At 44.6% G+C, this 21,876-nt stretch overlaps 1 protein-coding gene across 5 annotated transcripts in view; it reads right to left on the bottom strand.

The window, feature by feature from the left end:
* Positions 1-21,613, bottom strand: part of neto1l (neuropilin (NRP) and tolloid (TLL)-like 1, like) — a 56,208-nt gene extending 34,595 nt beyond the window's left edge. For 2 of the 5 annotated variants that reach the window (XM_084033868.1, XM_084033872.1), the window contains exons 1-4: positions 20,811-20,982; positions 20,012-20,068; positions 19,797-19,931; positions 19,307-19,555 (exon numbers count right to left, since the gene is read on the bottom strand). In XM_084033868.1, the coding sequence (XP_083889994.1) occupies positions 19,307-19,555; positions 19,797-19,931; positions 20,012-20,068; positions 20,811-20,838 (469 nt within the window). In that variant the 5' untranslated portion in view covers positions 20,839-20,982. The other 3 variants (XM_084033870.1, XM_084033871.1, XM_084033869.1) reach the window with 2 other exon arrangements.
* Between the last annotated feature and the right edge of the window lie 263 nt (positions 21,614-21,876).

Genomic DNA, 21,876 nt, shown 5'->3' with positions numbered 1-21,876 from the left:
TCGGACGGTTCGCAAGTTGAACCAACTGCGAACCAGCACGGCACCGGCCCGGCTCTTGAACTAGGTTTGCGTTGGTGGAAAAGGGGTAATTGATGCCCCACCCCCCCCATCATGTTGGAATAACTTTTGCAACCCCTTTACTCTTAACGAATGCAATCTTCTGGTGAAAATGTGCATTACTTTAATATTTTGATGGATTAATTCCTGCAAATCTGACGACGTGCCCATGAGCTTCAGCAAATTCAACCATGCTGACAAGCTTAAATAAGACAGTGAACATGGCAAACACTCGGCTGGACACCAGCATGTTAGCATGTTATCGGGACGATGTTAGCATTCGGCTAGCGTTAGCCTCGTAGCCTCCTCCTAGCCTCACAGAGCCAGGCTGCAAACTTGGTACAAATGGGTGGAAAGCAGTGGTTTGTGTGGGAGTCTGGTGACAGCAAATATCCACTATAATCTCCACTGTGACTTCAGGAGGTATCCACCCCCCCCTACAATCTACAACCCGTCAGCACCTCAGGGCTCACCGTGAGTCTGCCCTTGAGGGTAAATCTATATGTGTCCCTTGTGCTTAGGATGTCCATGAAACGTAGCGACCCCGAGGCCGGACAGCAGGAAAGCTCTAATAACTGATTTGTTGCTTTTGGACTGTATTCATATCCTGCTTCTTCTTCTTCTTCTTTTTTTATCCAACCAACTCCTCAGAATCCATCTATTTTCCAATTCAACTGTCAGCTACTGCACTCAACCCCCATCACCTCACAAGAAATATCCTTTTCTTTTATTTTCTTTTACGGATAACAAGGTGGAGAACTGTTGCCGTGGTAATCAATACAGCAATAAGATGTTTTTTTACTAAAGCCTATACTGTGTGTAAAACAGGTGAACAACTGTTGGATTGTATGGTGTTCTTTAGACATTCTGAATTTCTTTAAGCAACTATCAGGCACAAAAAACACATTATTTATCACTCATACATAAACGTTTGGTTGATTTAATCTGGAAAACGATAAAAATGCAGATCCTACAGGCTTTTAATGTTACCCTTCTACAACACTGTACCAATGCTCGCCTGGACCACTTTATATCCTAAACCATATCCATTCAGGAGAAAACAACAACATAATCATTTGGATGAGGTAATGATAATCTGGAGATTCAGAGCTAAAATCGCCAGTATTTCCTCTATATTGCTCAATCCGATTGTATCAGGCGACTCGGCAAGTGACGGTTTCTTTCTCGCAAATTTATGACAGAAAATATAAAGTTATATTGTAAAAAGTGTGACTTTAGAGTTTGTTCTCAGAATATTGCAGTAATAATGCGTCGTATACACCTGACCTCTAACAAGCCTGTCTTGTCCTGTTTGTGTGTGTGTGTGTGTGTGTGTGTGTGTGTGTGTGTGTGTGTGTGTGTGTGTGTGTGTGTGAGAGAAGCTGTCAACATGCCATCCTCTCTCTCTCCCCCGTCCTGTCAAACTCCCCCTGCCTGTGCTTTCTGTCCCCTGGTGCAGAACAGAGAGGGGTGAGGAAAGCCTCCCCCCCTCCCCCCTCCTTCATCTCGCAGCCTTTTTGCTCATCACTCTCGAGTCGGAGACGTCAAACAGGCCGTCACTGAACCGTGCCGTCCTCCAATCAAAGTCCAGCGTCGGACAGAAACCCGGTCTTGGTGGCTGTCTAACATCCCAGAGACCGCATGCTGGACTGACATGAGTCCGGGTCCGTGGTCTCTGTGCTACCCGCCTGTCGTCCTGAGGGTCTGAGGTCACGAGCCTCGGACTCGTGAGAGTGACGACAGAGAAACAGAGACACCAGACTCGCACCCTGAGGTGTGCCTGGCGTCACTTTGAATCAGGGATGTTGACCATCGCCTTGTTAGTGATGTGGCAACCAACCAGGACCAACGTGACTTCTTCTTCTTCTTCCTCCTCTTCTTCGACTGGCTCTACTCCCTGTGTGTGTTTCTACTGCAGGGTGTGTGTGTTTGCGTCAGTGCATGAATGTTTGTGAATGGTTACATTTAGAACAGTTGAGTTATTTGACAAAAAGATGGCATTTTTTTGTTGTATTTAACTTTGTTATATCTTATTTTACTATATTAAGTCACTTTCTTTGATGAATAAAAATGAAAGACAAATTAATTTGGGGAAAAAATTTAATTAAATGGACATCATTGGGCCCTAAAATGATTTTAAAGAGGATGATTAATTTGCATGAAAGAATTGTAAAAGAAAAAGTATAATTTGTTGAGATAATTAGATTTTAAACACATTTAAAGAAGAAACTCTCTTTTGAAAGTGACTATTAGAGTTTGAAGGAGTTAAAACCTCATTTATAAGCAGTGATGCCCCCCCAATAACACCCACAGCTTTAAGGGAGGATCAGGCCTACTTGGCAGCGGGTCTCTCGGCTGCCACCAGCACAATAAGAACAGGAAGCTAGCCAAGCGCTAGCTCTCAGCACTAGCTGCAGGAGGCTAAGCAGCAGGGAAGCTGCACTGCAACATAGCTTTAGCTTCACGGCTGCCAGATTCCAGCATGAATAAATAAACACGGCGAGATCCGTCCAATCCCCCCCCAGCCCCGAGGCGTTAAACCAGAGGACTTCTGACACCTGCTATGATCATTCATTATCCTTTCCCCACATGCATTATTTCACAGGTTTCAAGTCTAAAATAGTTCCCTCCGTCTCTCCCGGCTTCCAACGAGGACGTGAAATACAAAAAAAAAACACTCGTGCTTGACACAGCGGACGCTGCCAGACGAGGAGATTACTGCTCGTTAAGCCGCTCCGACTACGTTTCCCACAACCGACGTGACTCAACAGGTCACAGGTCACGAAGAAGAAGAAGAAGAAGAAGAAGAAGAAGAACATCACTTTTTAAAATCTCACTTCGCTGCATTAGAGAGCTTTTCTTGCATTACTTTGTAAAGTACAGCGTTGAATATTCATTAGACTTCATTACGGAGCTCCATTTCCTCCAAAAAGCAAATGTAACTTGTTCCCTTCAACAGGTCCAAAGGATTTTAGAGTCGCATGAAATCTTTGTGATATCAATTTGCTCTCAGTGAAAATATTTTCTTTGGATTCACAGTGCTAAAAAACAACTTTCCACTTTCTTTCTTCTATCATGTTCCTATCAATATTCTCTTATATGTTGTATTTTTCTAAATATAACAAAGGAGGATGATGGTATGAATATTTTCACACCTTGAGCTCAACGATTCGATTAGTCGCAAACTGCAACCATTCCGATGATAGATTTTTGTCGTTTACAGTTTTTCTCAATTGTTTACACACAAATACTGGTACTTGAGACACAATGACCACAACATGTAACTCATGCACCAACACCCTGAACTAACTCTGCTAAACTGCAAGCACAATTCCTGCTTTACACTCAAATTGCAGTTTTAAAACACACTTTTTTCAAAACACTACACACAATTCTCTGCATTTGGCACAATTTTCATGAAGAAAATCTCTTGTTTTCACAAGGAACACACTGCCATTCAAAATTCTAAAGTTAATTTCCCTACTATGCACACTGACTCATCACATGGGAAAACACCTGCAACACAGTTTTACAATTCGCAATCAGAGCATTAGCATAAAAGTGAAACAGGTGAGCTCTTCTGTTTTGGAGCAATGGATGCCAACATTGGCAACAGAGGCAGAGGAGTGAGAGTACGAGGAGGAGCCTAGCATGGATTTGCCATGCTAGGCTATATTTCCCCCGCTGCTTGGCCTTCGCTTGCATTGCCTGTGATGTGGATGAGGTGCTGTGGCCAGACCGAAACAGAAGAGAGGATGCGGGATAGTTGTTGTTTTGTTTTTTTTGTAACTGTATACAGTCATTTCTTCTGGTTTTGTATGTAGACCACTGTATATGCAACTTTGTGTTGGTTGGGATGAAAACTATACATTACAGTATTCTTGTGGGAAAAATAAAATATACAAAAACAATATTCTAAAATATTTTACAACACATTTATGTATGTACTGTCTGTAGTGAGTGTAACACTGAACAAAAGAAGGCCAAAGTCATTATGGTAAATGGAGAAGAAGTGTTCATCGTGTTTTACATTGAGCACATCAGTGTTCAACTGGTTCTTATAAATGTCTATTCATATGATGGTTTGTGTGTGTCATTTGAAAACAAAATACCATTTTGAGAAGAAATAACATTGTTTTGAAAGTAAAGTTTCATTTTGCAGGAGAATTGAGGGGTTTTGCCCATTGTGTGTGTGTTTGTTGATTTGTGTGTAGAGTTCTGAGAGTATGAGGCATGCTTTCAGAAAATGTGTGTAAACGATCGAGAAAAACTGTAAGTCATTTATGAATGAAAAACGATTCTCAAACGTGGAGATTTGCTGTTTTTCTCTGTTTTATAATATAGAAAATGTAATATGTTTTATTCTGTTGGTTGGACCAAACACAAGAATCGAAGATCTTCAAAAATGAGATTTTTGACATTTTTGTCATTTTGCAGACACGACAATCAATTTGCTTTATGATAAAACATAATCTACAGACTAATCAATGTTGTAAATAACTGTGAGTTGCGTCTCTAAGTTAGGAAATAATAAAAAAGTTGAAAATAAAATAAAGTTTGGCAATAAAGCAGAAAAAGTGGAAAGTACCTAATAAGGCAAAGACGACGTGAAGCGAGGGGGTCAAAGAGAGACAGGCTTTTTGTAGGAGTAGAAAGAGAATAAGGAAACATCAGACGGTGCAGAGAAATGGTGGAGACGGGAGAGACGGGAGAGACGGGTGAGACGGTTCAGACGGGGGTGAAAGTGAATGAATAGTGATGGAGGACGAACAAAACGGAGAGAGACGGGGAGGAAAAGAGACAAATGTGAAGGACTGGAAGCTGTCTGGAGTCAAGTAAGAGAGGCAGGTGATTAGTAGTGATGACTGTGTGTGTGTGTGTGTGTGTGTGTGTGTGTGTGGGAGAGAGAGAGTGAGAGAGAGAGAGAGAGAGAGAGAGAGAGAGAGAGAGAGAGAGAGAGACAGAGAGAGAGAGGGAGAGAGAAAGAGAGAAAGGGCCACCAGCCAACTGGTCGAGTAGCATCCTGGGAGAAAGAGCATCTGTCTCAGCAAAATGGAGAGAGGAGCAATCAATAACTGCACAGTTAAGGTGTGTGTGTGTGTGTGTGTGTGTGTGTGTGTGTGTGTGTCACTGGTGCATTGGCCCTTAGCAGTGTGTTTACGCTGCATCTCCTGCTGCATTTCCACAGAAACGACCGTGTGAATGATACGTGTTTATTATTATTTATTATTTTAAACAGATAACTATATTTTTATGGGTCAAGCTGCCTGGATCGCCAGGCAGTTTTACTGAGACATTCATGGTCCTCAGCAGCTGAACCCTCTTCATGTTGACCTTTTCTCGTTGTTTCTCCCCTCAACATCTTTTTGGTGAAATATCTTGACGGCTATTGAGATCTGATACAGATATATTCGTGGTGCCCAGAGGATGAATCTAGCTACTGTGGGAATGTTAGCATGTTGATGTTAGCATTTTGTGGATGCAAACTCCTGCACAGATACGAGCTATATTTCCTTTTTCATAATGAGGCATCGTGGACATGCCTATTATTTATTGATTGGTAAACACTTTTCAGAAATGATTGTAATGCACTCGGACATTTAACGATGTCTGCTCCACACGGTCAATACGCCTCTTTATCTCATCTGTAACCTCAGCTTTCACATTATTACAGCCATAGGAAGAGGTGGGGGAGTAATCTCACGGCACAGCGGCAAAACGCCACAATCCATTTCTATACGGTGTCCGGAGCTCCACATGTGGCAGCAGATGATATGTAACTCTATGCAATTCAAAGTGAAGCATGCAAATATCGGTTTTCTGTGGCCAGCGGAGAGAATAAAAATGCAATTCACATAATGGATTTTCATCCCTTCCATGGATTTACTGTGCAGAGCCACACATTTATGTTCCTATATCAGTGCCAGGAAACACACGCACAACATACATTCATGATGGATTAAAGTATGTCCAGCTCTCAAAAACATTAATATGTATATTATATATACACACACACGCTGCATTTCTTCCTCTGTGTAACCTTTGAAGTCTAATAAAAAAAGAAGAAGAAGAGAGAATAACCCTGTTGGTCAGATTCCCTGCAATCAAAAGGACGGTCCGATCCTCTCCATGTGTGTCGGGGGGAATTAAGACCCCTGAATGAGAAATCAAATCACACAGCGTTTTCCTTTTCATCTTCTCTTGGAATCGATCGCACAGCCGTAGAGCATGTTGGATCGGAGCTCACGGCCTCCTCACCATAATCTACCGTCGAGGACGAACGCTGCCTCGAAAGGTACGAAATCCCGGCTTCATCAGAGTCCTATTGACATGCAGGGAAAAGACCTGCATCGGAGTATTTGTCCTGACAAAGCAAACATTTCCCCTCGTCCAATTTAGTCAATTTAGGCCCTTCGCCTGCCCGGGTGTTTGATGGATGTCCAGAGTAGTTTGGCGGCGGAGTGGAGAGAGCCGGCTTTGATGTGCCGGCCTAGACTGTTCGAGTATTCAGCTTGACTTTGATAAACCCCCCATTAGATGTGTTGCTACCTCGCTCTCCCTCCCTCTCTCTCTTTCTTACAAACACACTAAGCCTCGGAGGAACGGGTGTAAGACCCTGTTTACACGTAGGAAAAACACGTCTTTTCACGAGGTTTGGCCTTTCTTTATCACGGAAACACTAATTTCTAAAAACTCCGGGCCAAAGTGGAGATTAGTAAAAACAGGTTTCTGGGTGAAACGGAGTTTTAGTGTGACAGGAAATACTTAAGAGTCATGTGTGCGTCCATGTTTCCCCTTTGACAGGAACAGGAAGTCACTTCTTATTGATTCTGATTGGCCTGCATGGCTTCATCCTCCTCGTTACACTGCCACCTATAGGTTTGGCATATGATGGCGCTCGACAGCATATTTATGCAGTTTCATGTAAATGAAAACTTGGGGGAAATATTAGTTTGTGTAAATACTCGGCTATGTGTAAATGTGGCCTAAAGCGACCAAGTGGACGATGGCAAAAATAAATAAAGTGGAATTTTACTGACAGAAGGAGGAGGCAAATTGGTTGACATGACTCAAAACACACAAAAAACAGTTTTTGTTATATAAGATATAAAGCAATTTCAGATTCCAGTTGCCAAACAAAGATTGAGAGATCTCCATTTCCTTGAATGTGGCTCACGTGAACTTCATTCATAAAAGAATCAAACATTTAGCGGGAGGTCTGATACTCTACGATGCTAACGCCGATGCTAACGCCGATGCTAACGCCATTCACCACTATCTAAATTGAAAAGTGTATTTATACCGACGTGGGGGTCGGGAAGTTAATGGAAGCAGTCATGCATCAATTGAGTTCCATAAAAAAAAATGTCCACTGGAAACGGGTGAGATAACGTCCTTATAAAAGATTTTTCATTTTCTCAAAATTGTCTGGACGGTGTGTGTGTGTTTGTGTGTGTGTGTGTGTGTGTTTGTGTGTGTGTGTGTGTGTGATGGGAGTATTAACAGAGAAGTGTGCTAAAGAGAGTATATCAAATAAAGATCTCACTCCGATGGAAGGAAACGCTGCTCGTTGGTGAGTCGGCTAATCACGCCGGCCAAGTTGCAGCACAGATTGCTCAACGCAGCAACAATAGAATGAAAGGCGTCCGATGACAGAGGTGGGAAAGTGATTAAGATGGAGTTTGCATGTGATGAAACCTGTTGGCACAAAAGACTCATCGGCCTCGTGTAAACTCTTTTTTTTTAGCTTATAATCCCATCTGTTAGTTTAGAGCAGGAAACACTATCGTTTCCCCTCCAGCTGATGAAATCCCTCTCACATTTAATGAAATGAAAAAAAGCCCCCAATCCCAATCAGGATTACACGGAGGACACCCAAAAAGAGATTTTTCACTTGTGTGTTGACAAAACACAAGCTGTGCCAAAAGAATAAATAAAAAATAAATAACACCACGTTTACTGTCGGTGTCAGTTTAGCTCAGTGAAGCAGCGAGAGAGCTCATTCAATTTTAAAAAACACTCTAATAACAACTCAGCGACCGCAGAGGAAGATATGGATTTAACCTCCGAATACAAACTTTATGAGGGTGTAGGGTTTCTAACCTCAGGCTGGGCTGCACATTGGTCAAACGATGGGAAGCCAGTGAGGGATCATGTACTCAGAAATGCACTAGCATCAACATCCCGCTGTACGTACGGCCTCAAACCACTAGAGGCAGCACAGCTTCCACTCGTCTCTTTCAATGCGTCGTTGTCGGAGGCTCCGAGGTTGGATCGTAACTCGCATAGGGGATCCAAATAAGCCAGACCACATGCCCAGGCGGTCTAGGGGATCCAAATCAGCCAGACCACATGCCCAGGCGGTCTAGGGGATCCAAATCAGCCAGACCACGTGCCCGGGTGGTCTAGATCACATAGGACTCAGATCTCAGCTTGCCGAGTTCATTTTATTGTGAAAAAAGGAAGAGAAACGTGTTCATCAGCGAATTAGCAGAGCTTTCTCTTCAATAAAGCAACAATTAAGCGTTTAATTGGAAATGTAGCGTTTATCCAACGTTTCAGGCTCCTTTGATTATTAAATATATGCGATCACTAAGGTGTGGACACTTATTCGGACACAGCGATGCTTAGATTTGACGCATCCAATCACAAAAAATACTAAAGACAAGCGCAGCTAAAGCCCTCGATTCTCCAACTCAGTAAAAACCCTTCAAACAAAGCGTTGCTGTTGTTTGCAGCTTCAACATGACAGCGTCCAGGAACACAGCAGCATCCAATCAGAGGCGAGTATAATCATTTACATTCTCAACTCCAACCAACCTCCAGGCTACTGGAGACAACGGGGAGATCTTCCCTAACAGGCAAACACGCCTCTGCTTTTATTTTCAGCACTAAAAATGCCAGATTTTTTCAAAAGAATATCACCTTTGTTTCAGCTGTTGAGTGGCGAAACCACAGATGTTTGACAAGCGGTGTGGCTAGAGATCCCCTGCTAGCAGCTAAAACCTCACTGAAGAGCCGGAGCCGCCAGCAAATGAATATCTAAGCCCCGCCAAAGCCCCCCCGCTTTCAATTTAGGCGTTTTCACTGAGCTCTTTCTCAAACAAGTTTCCACAAAGCCTTCGCACGATGAAATCGATGGCTCGGACTTCCCTCCCGATCACTCAGTCGCTCCTATGAACACACAATGAGGGGGATTTAAACCCACCGCCATCTCCCACTGCTGATGGGTGACCCCGGGATCCTGGTCCAGGCCCTGGTACCTCGCTCTGTGCCGTGCATTGTGGGGGATTAGTTCACGGATGCGTGATTTCAAACACAGTAAATGCTGCCTTTTGCATGTGGTTTTACATGGAATAAATTACTTTGCAGCAAGCACGTCAAAAGGCATTTAAAAATGACAATCTGAATGAATTATTAATCACCAGCACAGCACACACACACGCATCGTTACCTCCTGTAACAAAGAGACAGAGTTAGACTGTGAAATAACAACTAGATCAGAAGGTAAAGTCGGCAGAAGGAAAGAAAGTGTTGCCCGGAGGGCGTCAGAATCCTCCGTCGAGCCCCCCCCCCCCAAAGATTCAACCTAATCTTTTCTAATTTACGAAAAAGAAAATTATGTCCTCGATGCACACGGCTATCTAGGGAAGAGGAGGGTGATTTCAATCTCAACTCAAATTCTACATCTCACACAGAAGAGCCCCAAAAGGATTATATGCCCGAATATTTAAGATTGCTGTACAACGGCAAAGGGGTAGTTATATAAGAAAAAAAAGTATTTGGAGGGGAAACAGACGTTATTTTCCTCTTCCTTCCAAACATACAAACCAAAGAACCGACGTCACCTCCACAGACGAACTGAAAAGGATTTTTTGATCACAGGGCTCAGACGTAGCTGCTCAGCAGAGGTCCAGAGAGCATGTGTTGGTGGATTAGGAGTAGCATACAGATTTCAGTTGGTTTTTCCGCAGACCGGATCCACACGAGGACACAAAGAATGAGGGCAAGCCTTGTACTTTTACATGTGCACGGCTCCAAACGTGTCAAAGAAACAGCATTTCACATCAGTGAACTCAACTGTTCCTCTTGTTTTTTTCTGCACAGACAGATTCAGAGTCAGTCAGCAAAAGGACACGTCTGTCTTATATTACAGTCTTATAAACGTCTCTGTAAACCCGATCGAACCCCAACGAGGATTACATAAACGTGCCGAATGTGGACGAGTAAGCAAAACTGAAGGATTTCCTTCAGCGGTTTTGATCGGATATTTCATCACATGGAGCGAACCAATCGTGAAATATGAAGTCTCAATTTCCAGAGAAATGAAGCAACTGCAAAAAACTAGTTTTCTAGTAAGGTGTCCTTCACGCACGACAATCACAAACAGTCATCAGCTGTTTGAAGGCCGTTTGCAAGGAGGTGCAGAAGTCGTTATATGTGCGTTAGGAACTGAGGCCTATTAGTGGCCACGAGGTAAAAGCCGATTGGCATCCTTTTCCAGACGGTGGTGAGAAAAAGCGAGTATCAGCTCGATGAATATTCAGATAGAAGCCTTACGGGGATGTGGAGCAGCTAACCCCCGATCCTGTACCAGTCCAAACCTCTCTGTATCGCTGCGTTCTCATTTCCTCTTCCTTTGTCTCTTTGCATCTCGTGTTCCTACACAGCACATGCAGTAGTAGTAGTACACCCTTTCTCACATTTCCCCGGCGTAGGGGGGAATAATGAAAGCCGGCGAGGCTGGGTGGCCATGTGCGTCGCATTGTATAGGAGTGCTGTGATTAATCGAGCTCGCCGAATGGGAAAATGAAACGCCGGCGAGGCCCTGCTGTTCGGTGGGCTGTTAGTGTTTGTTTGAGGGCGAGAGAGAGACTTTTTTCCGGGTCCTTGCACTCGGCAATCTGCCAGAACGACTTCCAGACGTCCAATGGAAGACGACGGTCTTTAATTGACCCGCCAGGCTCCGTCGGCATGGAGACAAGAATAAAAAAAAAAAATGCTATCTCGCACCTCGATGATCACGGACGGGTGAGCGGTTTGAGCTTGGACGGGGATGAAAGAGGGCGAGATGTGCGAGAAAAGCTGACGGAAACCAACACCTCGCCCAGAACGTGTTCTGCTCGGCTCTCGTGACTCAAGGTTTCAAGACTCAAACCCTTGACACCTTCGGCAACAACTGCAAAGAACATCGTCCAATCTGTTTCACGCCTGCAGGAAACCGAATGTCACATTTAGGATGAATAACGGTAAACATTCACATTTAACCGGGTCTTTCCTGGAGGAGCTGTTCTGCAGCCCGCGACTACACATAATGGATCCTTGGGGTGCAATAGCAATCCTTCAAAAACTGGGGGGGCAAGTATTACATAGTGAGAATGTAGTCCTGGTCTGCCATTCATTGGAACCACCTCTCCAAACCCATCAAAGACCTTTATCTCTGTGTACATATTTTGCTCCATTATTATTACATTGACTATTTCCTCCTCCGGTTGAACCCAGGGAACCCTGAGAATAAATAAAAACACGTTGGGCCGAGAGCAGCCGGAGTACTCCAGTCCGTTTGTAACCCATAAAGCACTTGTCACAGCCTTTCTACGAGCCCATCGGATGGTAATGGTATGCATTAACCGTCCAACTCGGTCCCGCCAGTATGAATGACCCAGGCTGCACTTTTCATTTCACCAAATGTACCATCGACTTCTCATTTCCTACACGGGAGTATTATACATAAATATGAATAACACTTCTATTATGTGGAAATGTTTGGAGGATTACTCAAATTCCAGCAGTTGGTAATCCCATCACGGTCTCACCCTCCGTAGTGGTTGAACGTTTGACATCATTCTCCCAGCGGCAAAACAAAAAAGCTCGCCGTTCCCTATTAGATCACTACCGATGCCAAATGTGATTCAGCTCCATTCGGCATCAGGGATGATAAGCTTGGAATGCAGAGTCCAAGCCTCTGCCAACAAAAGGTGGGGGGGGCAATGCATAAGGTTATGAAAACAGACCGTTATTCATCCTCTTTTTAGGGCCGTTGTTGGACTTTTTTTGTCTCTGGTTTGTTAATACATGAACTCCCTCAGGAAGCATCTAAAGATGAAAGATGGAAACAGAACCCATCAAGCGTGGAAAGCAATCTGCTCGGTGACACCCTTCGTACAAATCAGGAGGGACGAGCAAACAAAAGCATTTCACCTTCCTCCAAAAAAACACACACAAAAAAAAAACGACCTTTTCAATCAAACCTCTTAAGAGAATAATTCTCTGGGATGTTTGAGACTTTAATATATATGTATATAAAAGAAGAGCACAGTCTCACCGGGGCTGGGATCCACCACAGCGATAGGCTAATGAAACAAAGAGCCCCCGGCAAGCTGTTATGCCTACAGGAGGGGGGGGGGGGGGGGGCACTTACAACAGCCCGGCTAATTTGTAATGCAGTTCAAAGACCATATGGATCATGTGTTACAATGTAGCAAACACTGTGTGAAGTGTATAGGTTGCAGCATCGTGGATGTGATGCATGCACATATGGAGTGTGTATACAGTACACACACACACACACACACACACACACACACACAGACACACACACACACACACACACACACACACACACACACACACACACACACACACACACACACACACACACACACACACACACACACACACACACACACACACAAACAAAAACCCCTTCACTCCGATACCTGAACCGGGACACAAACAAACCAGTTTACACGACTGCAGTGTTCCAGCTGCAGCAGAGCGGCGTCCCTGACCCCCCCAACACACACACACACACACACACAGCATCTGTAGCCGAACAGCAGGCCTGGCTAACACACTGTCACCGAGGAGGGAAGGCAGGAGGCGGTCCGAGCCGCTGATTGATCTGCAGGATGATCGGGCCGGGAGCTTGGAAACAGCCAGAGGAAGTAAAAAAAAGCCGTTCCCGTTTGGATAGCGGGTCAAGTTCCTGGTGAGTGATGTCAGAGGAGTGTGATGTCAGAGGCGTGTGATGTCAGAGGAGTGTGATGTCAGAGGAGTGTGATGTCAGAGGAAGGAAACTTTATCGCTGTCCAAATTGAATACCAGAACCATCGAAAATCTCTCAAATTTACGGACTCTTAAAAAAAAGTATTAAAACTCTCTAACTCTTTAATTTATTTATGCATATATACATATAGATTATATATACATCCATACATATATATGCCAACGTGAGTGAATGGGACATTTCACTCTCGTGGACCGGGTACATAACTCACAGGAGAGAGAGGAGGAGAGGAGAGGAGAAAGGAGGCAGTGTTAGCTGAGGAAGGAGAGACAGGGGGATGAGTTAAGGCACCATGGTGAGCCCGCCCTCTTCCACAGCTGCGAGAGGTGTGCCTGCAATGCTAACTGACTGCATCCATCTCGTCTTTTGGAGAGAAAAAACACAGAGGCAGTGTTGAAGGGTGCAGCAGCAACCGCCTTCTTCTTCTTCTTCTTCTTTTCTCTCATGCAGGAGGTTCTTTAGGAAATGAGGTTTACGTGGGCATCAAAGACACAGGTCTGTCTCTTTATGTCTGCAGAATAAACACAAACCTTCGCCAAAGCCCCTCCGGCCACTTGCATTGCACATGTACACCTACACGTTCAGCAGAGAGCAACCAGATCCCTACCAGGAGATAGACAGACCCTGAACAATCAGAGAAACAGTAGGCAGCGCCACACAATCACGTAGAGAAGGTGATGTCCGCTCCTGGGAGGAAGGATGACAATAAGCACCAGGGCAGATGTTCACTATTTTACTGAGATCTTAGGGAGAACAGCAAAAGAAAAAATGCACCACAGGAGATTTTCTCTCTCTCATGAATTCCATCCAGCTTTCAGCTCCTTCTTTTGTGAATCTGAATCCCAACCAGTGTTGGGGGGCGTGGGGGAAATGAGATTTTTAGTGCCTTAGGTGGTGTAGCAGCGTGGGGACGGTGTCTTTATTGGATTATGGTGGAGAAGTGGAAGTATACTGGATGACAAGCTCGGTTTGTTTCCCACCTAAAATATGAAACCATGACGATCATTTGGTGGCGTCTTTTGGAAACTTCATTCTGGGAGTTAATCGGATGCAACCAAACATTTCCAGATGACTTTGGAGGCCGACGTGAAACCGAGAAGCAGGCTGAACTTTTCCTCGATCGGCCCGGTGACGGTGCTGCAAAGAGTCAATCTCTATAAGGTTCAATTTTCCAATTTTGTTGGAGCTCATCGAGGTCCAATCTCAAGGCCCTGCCTCCCTTTTATGATGGCCTCATATATCCTATTCCAGACTCTAATCTCAAATGCCATTTGACTCATTTCGTTCCAAAAAAAAAGATTCCCGGTCCAGTTAGAGGTCGGTGTGGGGCGGCGAGGCGCTCAGATCAATCAGTGTCATCCTGATCACAGACACATTAGTAATGGCCTGGATTCCTAATGGTGGAACACATACAGTGCTGCCGAAGGTGGGGAACACATGAGGACGGATGGCATGCTGACCCCCAACCATTTCACTAGTTATGCCTCATGAGGGGAAATGTTTTTTGAGTTTGGCACAAATTACCCAATTCCAATCAAGAATGTCTAATTTTTAAATGTATCCACAGACAAACAACACATCTAAGAAGCAGGGTCTTTATATTTGCACTAAAGGAACAGTATCACTACTCCTTTGGGGTCAAGGAAAATGTACAAGTACTGCCAGAGTCTCCATGGAGCAGCATCGGCCTCGGCACCAGGTCTTGGCTCTGCACAGCCAGCGATCGGAGACCAGGGAGCAAGAGACTGAGTTGGGGACTTGCAGTTTTTATTTGCTCTGGCTTTAGGTGCTGAAACACCACTTAATCTAGCGGTCCAGAGGGCTCTAAGGTCACGGTGCCCTACGACAGACCCCAGTGGCAAAGTGCTGCCCAAATCCCCCAACAGAACACACTCAGAAACACTCCACACCACTTCCTACACAGCAAGTTCCCCGTCTGCACCTGCTGGAATATTCTACGTGCCATTTAATATCACATGTGAGCACATAAGGCGGCCTGTCACAGTGTGACGCCTCGGCTTCGCCGCCGACCTCCGGAGACGGTGAATCCACAGGAGGCCACTTCATGTGAAGCTTTTTACTGGGTCTCTTTAGTTCTACATACGGCTGTTTGTAAGGCAAGGCAATGCAAGGTCATTCAAAGTGTTCGTAGGCTTTCGCTCAATATCGCACGGTCACTTCAAATGTGTCACCATTTAAAAACTAAATGAATGTTCCACTATGAATATTTGGGCAGAAAAATGACGCAATAATAAACATAGAAATGCATGAACAGCCCCTTTCCTTCTAGAGGTGCTAAACTCGACTATCGGAGTTAATCACAAAACTGATCCGACTTGAGTGTCAGTATCACGGAGATCATAAAATCCTATGGTGAAAATGTGAGTCTCCAACTACAAATGAACACATTCAAACTTAGGCTTAACACTGCAAGTGCAATTTTTTGTTAATTTCTGAAACATTAACAAACAGAAACAGCCTGCCGTAGCCTGAAAAAGTGTCTGCAGAGAGTAAAACAATGTCATTTTAATAGCATGATTTAAGCTGTGGAAGTCTAACCGACTCCTCTAGTACCTCTCTAAGTTTCCAGGGACTCCAGGAAGCAGACTCACTCAGTCAGAAGCTTCTACTGTAAAGCCAACCTGACTAACTCAACAAAGAGCGTAGCGAGGAGCGATGCTAGCCTGCCGTTAGCGGTGAGTGATCCGGGTGAATGGAGACACTACATTTGAGCGAGTCTTTCTTCCCTCTCGTGGCGTCTCTACTTCCCCCCGGTATCCCCAGCCTGCCAGCCTTAATTGATTGAGCTGCCTTTTACACGTGCACTTGATTATGAAGCGGCAGAACGCGATGAGTCCCGCGAGGCCGATACAGTCGGCTCGGAGTGGCATCGGAATAACGTGTCAAGGTTAATCACGCCGCATGTTGGCATCTTTGAGAGACCGGAGTGCATCGTTATGCACTTAAAGGAACAGTTTGACATTTATTTTTTAAATATACTCTGAATGCCAAGAGCAAGATGGGACGCCTGAAACCACTTCTATGTTTAAACAGCTTGAAGAGAAACTTAGCTTAGCTTAAAGCTACGTCTGGCTTTGTCTTAAGGGCCCTCTTTACACCTGGTGTTAACATTGTGATCTCTATCTGGATATTGACACGTATTCTGCAGGCCTTTGCATTTGCCCGATATTATTGAGCACTCATTATCTCGACTCTTTCTGGATCAGATCTCAATGTGCCAGTTTTGGTCAGGCGGCACCATCGTCATCCTGATCAGATATTCAGGATTACAATCTAACAGGGCTCTCTTTATCAAATCAAACAGACCACAAGGTTTTTGTTGACGTCTTGCAGAGCCTGGTTTGCTGATCCCGGTCTTTAGGCAAAGCTTTGCTCAGTGGTATCGTCTAACTCCCAGCAACAAAAATGTATTTCCAAAATTGTTGGACTGGTTTTAGATAATTAGGATGTTAGGACGGTTGAATACGTCAAGTGACTAAAGCTGGGTCACACAGGCAGCCCCACTGCATCCTTGCACAGGTGCTAGACAGCCTGACTCTGCAGCTGAATGAAAGACAACAGGAGTTCAGACGCATGAGTCCAGAGACCGCAGTAAGAGTTCTGTGATGCATGAGAGAAGAGCATGAGGCATCTGGGTGCAATTTGTTTGACAAATAAATTGCGGCATCACATCACCGGGACGGCCGACTTCATTTAGATCTCTTAGTGTCCGTTAGGCCAGCGTCTCTCACTTCCTCTGATGACACGTTATATTTGAATGCATGAAGCATCTGCAGACTTCAAGTGCCTCACTTAAGTACCACAACATTAAACACGACTGTAGGTATTATGAGATTTCTAGTTGTCTACGGGGCTTCGGTTCTAGCCTTCTGTATTAGTCATCGGGAGCACAAGGCTCTGAGAGGAGTTTTTATCTCTCTGATGCTGAAATGACTGAGGAAAGCCGATTCACGTCACCTATTGTTGCCTCCCCCCCCCCCACCATTCATCAGAGGAGGGCTGTATGAATTAGCATGGTTAGCAGAGCAGCTGTGAGAGACGCTATTCAAGCATTCGAGTATCAAGTCAAGTGAATTCGGGACTTTTATCTTCTTTAATTATGCAAATCATATGCCACAGATATTTCCTATCAAGTCAAGAGGAAGAGGGCCTTTTTTTCTTCTTTTTCTTCTTCTTTCCTCTCAGCAAAATTTCAATGAGACTCCCGAGAGAAGCAGGCGGAGGAAACACTACAGAATAACGTGGTCTGGATGCTTCGTCTCTCACTATCAAGGCCTGGAAATAAAAAATGATCCCTCATTGTGTGTCTTTTGAAGTAGCTTTTTATCGTGGCGTTTCTTTGCATTAATATGCGATAGGCCTACCGTACTTCCATTTTCATTGATGTCCATTGGGGGAGACGGTTTAACAGTCTATCCCTTAGATGGAAAACCCCTAGTCTACAAGTACATAACGTAGACGTCGACATAAAAATACAGTTATTGTCATATTAAAGGGCTCATGTTTATTAAAGAAGTTAAACATTTTGGAAGATATATTTATTTGCGTTGTTGCCAAGGGTTAGAAGAAAAGATCGATACCAAGGTTTTTATACAATTTATATGAAGCTACACCACCTGTAGCTGGTTAGCTTAGCCAGATAACTCATGCTGTCTGAGCAGAAGTGTCTAGCAACGTCTGTGCAGCTGGTTAGCTTAGCTTAGCTTTACTCTTTAAGGGGGAATCAACAAAAACTCCACATGAGGTCCAATGAAGCAAAGGGAAAGTTTGCTTATGATACCATTTGTAATCCAACATAAAGCCTGGCTAGCTGTTTCTGCCCATTTCCAGTCATTATGCTAAGCTAAGATAAGCTAAGCTAAGCAAACAGGCTGCTGTCAGAAGCTTAGAGTGATATCAATCATCTCATCCAACTCCTGGCAAAATAATACATGGATTTTTCCAAAATGTTGAACTATTTCTTCAGTGGCATAGCATAGTTAGCATCCATCCGATGCTATTCTTGTCTGGTAGATTTTTAGCTAATCAACTAGCCAATTGCAGCTGAAGAGCACCAAGTAGCCTAAAAACACGCAATTAACTCAAAATCACCGAACACATCCATGCCTGACACTCGATATAGATTTGACTGCAACTCCTTCCTGAATGAGAGATGTTGTTTCTGAGCGAACCCATTGAGCTACAGCAGCTTCACGTCGCCGTCGCTTCACATAAGTCATTTAACCTCCACTGAGAGGAGCAGCGCTTCGTCTCAACAGTCGTTTCACTTCATTCCCCCGGGAGATTTAATTCCTGTTGACTGCACTCCTGCACTGTAATTTCCCCATCGAGAGCTTCTTGATTTCTAGATAGCAACGCACACACATGAAGCGTTCGAGGGATAAATCTAGTCCCTCTGCACCTCAATGGCTTTCTTTCCAATAGCCCGTAGCCAGAACGCTTGGTTTTCGGCTGAAAGGTCGGCGTGCATGCGTTAGCGCCCGTCGTAGAAACGATGACGCCGATGGTGAAAACACCCCTGAAGGTGCAAGCGGCAGTGGAGACGAATTGGCATGCCGGTCGAGCTTCCTGGCACTCTGCCTATTCGACACACACACACACACACTAAAAAAGAAAAAGTTCAACAGCGTTATTAAACCCAGTGGAATGGAGATGAGGGAATATTAAATTGTGGTTATGCCCTGATTCCGTGTCATCAATCGTCACCCTCGCTTCAGTAATGGGACCTCAACCAAAAGATGAGGCAAATTAAGAAAGCCAAGGTTTTACACACAAGCGTTATTGCCCACCATTGTGTTTGACAACACCCATCAGTTTGCTCTCTCTCTCTCTCTCTCTCCCGGCTCCCTCCGGCCCGTAAACCTGAGCTGCTGAACTGAATTATAATCTGAGCTTGCTTCGCAGATATATGGAGGGAAGATGTAGCGGCCCAGCCAGTCACCAGAGTGTCCCGGCCAATGACAGTATATCGCCGATGGAAAATACTGAGTGTGTGCAGACAGACAATCAATAAAACTGCAAGAGGCTCCCACAAGGGCAAGTTCCCGGGATGATGTTTGTTATTCACTTGCTGCTAGAGCTATAAAAGCAAGGATGTGCTCACAAACAGGAAAGGAAGTGAAGAGTGGTAAGGCGACAAGAACAAAAAAAAAGATATACCTGCGGTGAAGTTGTAACTTGCTGAAAATCCCACCGCTTCCAGTTCGCCGTCGGTAACAAATTTTATCCACAGGTATCGGCCGCTACTCCGGATGTCGGGCGGGCTGTGCTGCCCGCAGTACCGTCCGAGCATCGGGGAGAAGCTGAACGGCCCATCGCGGACCTCGATGTTGTCAAATTTACATTCCCAAGACGACTCGATGGAATAGTTCTCCTCGAAGTGCAGGTCGATGCACTGCCTCGGGGGTGCTGGGACACACAAAGACACATCATTACAACAACAAGAAGGGGGAGTCAAAATTCGTGCTTTTTCATTGATGAAAAGTTCATCTTTAAAAACACCAGAGCTGCGATAGTTATTCGCCTCTAAGTGTGCTTTATTATCCGCTCCCATCGATCAAACACCACCTCCTCATGTGCACCAACGTCTCATCACTCTTCAAGAAGAATCTTTAATGTGATTTTTGTCATCGCAGAAGGAATATTTTACCTTCCAGGATGTAAACGCACTCTGTGTCGGGGGGGTATTTGTTCGGGTAGCTGGGCGACGTGAAGAGCCCTCCGTCTGGTTCCTTCACCCACGTTCCACATTGACCTGCAGGCTTCACGCCGGAGTTGTTCTTCACTGGAAGAACAAGGAATGAAGATTAAAGCTCATGAAGGGAGGATTTATTTAATAAAGAGGTGAAGACGATGGAGATTTACCTGCTGAATCCTTCCTCGTTGCCCCAGACAACCCAAGAACGAGGAGACTTGCAACAACTGTAAGAACAGAAATGCATTTAATGGATGACGTGTTTGTTGGTTTGGCCTGTGATTTCCTCTGTTTTGTGCACAGCCTGGTTTCAGCTGAGGGAGGGTTGAGTCAGCAAGGAACACGTTGCAGGTTTAGCATTTTGTGTACTTCAGTACTCCAGTACTCCAGTACTTTACGCTTTATACTACCTAAACCTGCCTAACCTCAAAGAACCAAAATAAATTAGAACAATAATGTATCAGCATCTTATCAATTATGAGGATTATTACATGTAATGCGACTACAGATAGCTATGAACATAACCTCTATAGGCCTGTAATTTGTAGTCTTTGTCAGTCATAAAACAATGATTGATAGTTTTAAAAAAGTACTCAAAAATGACCAAATTCAATAATAAAACAAACATTTGCAAAAAATGACTGATAAAAAACACACAAATGTAACTATAATATATATATATATATTTTTAAATAAATCATAAAAATGACTGAAAAACGACTTAAGGTGATACAGATGGAATAGAAACCACATCTTGAGTTTTGACATGTTAATATGATCATTTCCCAAGCACTGGTAGCGTGACCTTCAGCAGTGAGTTGGCAGGCTGCAGTGTGACTGTGTCACCTCATGCTGTTTGTTTGATCAGCATGCTGTTTCTCTGTTTAAGCTGTTGCTCTGATATTTAAAGGATTAGTACACTTTTCTCTCTGCTTGGGGCTCCAGCGTGCTGGACGCGGACGGTCTTACCGTGATGGAAGCTGAGCCCATGTACCATGTCTGTTCCTTTCACAAACTGCTCCAGACTCAACTAATTCCATTTAGATGTAGGAAGACTGGAAGACGAAACAAACAAAAAATAAACAGGATTGAGATGAGAGTTTCTGAAAATTATCCGGGAAAAAAACGCCGATTGCATGCAACCTTTGACCAAAATGTACTCCTTCAGTCTTCTGTGGTAATAAATCCTTTGCAGTTCAACTAATCACCAGTTTCATATAAAACCAGAAACAGTTCTAAACACTCGCCCGATTTCCATCCAAGCGTTTCCAATACCCGTTGGTGCTTCTGGTGCACTGAAAGGATTAATAGTCCCGTCATCAGCCCTCCTCTAATCGCTCCACTTTTTTTTGCAATCTTCTTTGGGGTTGGAAATATCGTTGTGTCCTCTTTGGTCCCCTTCTATCAAGAGCGGGGATCCTCCTGGAGCACGTAGAGCCGCGCAGCGCTCATCTCCGCAGCGTGGCCGTCCACTCTGCCCGCGGTGCGTAACAATCCATCCGGGAGAAGACGGCACAATATTCACAGAATCAAAGAAAACACAGCAACTAAGTGGTGTTTCTCTGAGGTTTCATGCGTCCGGTCCGCTCTCCAAAAGATGCCACTGTCGTTCCGAGTGCATCCCCCCCTCTGTCAGTGTAGACTGGAGAGAGAGATAGAGAGAGAGAGAGAGAGAGAGAGAGAGAGAGAGAGAGAGAGAGAAAGAGAGAGAGAGAGAGAGAGAGAGAGAGAGAGAGAGAGAGAGAGAGAGAGAGAGAGAGAGAGAGAGAGAGAGAGAGTCCCCTCCGCAGCCAGCAGGAGTTCATGTACGAGCTCCCCTCCTCTCTGCGTCCGTTCAGCAGCAGCACTCAGCCGGCCAATGCGCCACAATCCTCACGTCCTCCCCGAGGCACGGAGGGAAAACTTCTCCTCCCGGGCACGACTTCCTCCTCACGGACACCAGAAAGAGTGTGTGTTCAAGTCTCTCTCTGTGTGTGTGTGTGTGTGTGTGTGTGTGTGTGTGTGTATGTGTGCGCTATAGAACAAAAAGAGAAAT

Source organism: Eutrigla gurnardus (genome assembly GCF_963514095.1).
Source record: "Eutrigla gurnardus genome assembly, chromosome: 18".
NCBI lineage: Eukaryota > Metazoa > Chordata > Actinopteri > Perciformes > Triglidae > Eutrigla > Eutrigla gurnardus.
This window is presented reverse-complemented; position numbering and strand designations above follow the sequence as displayed.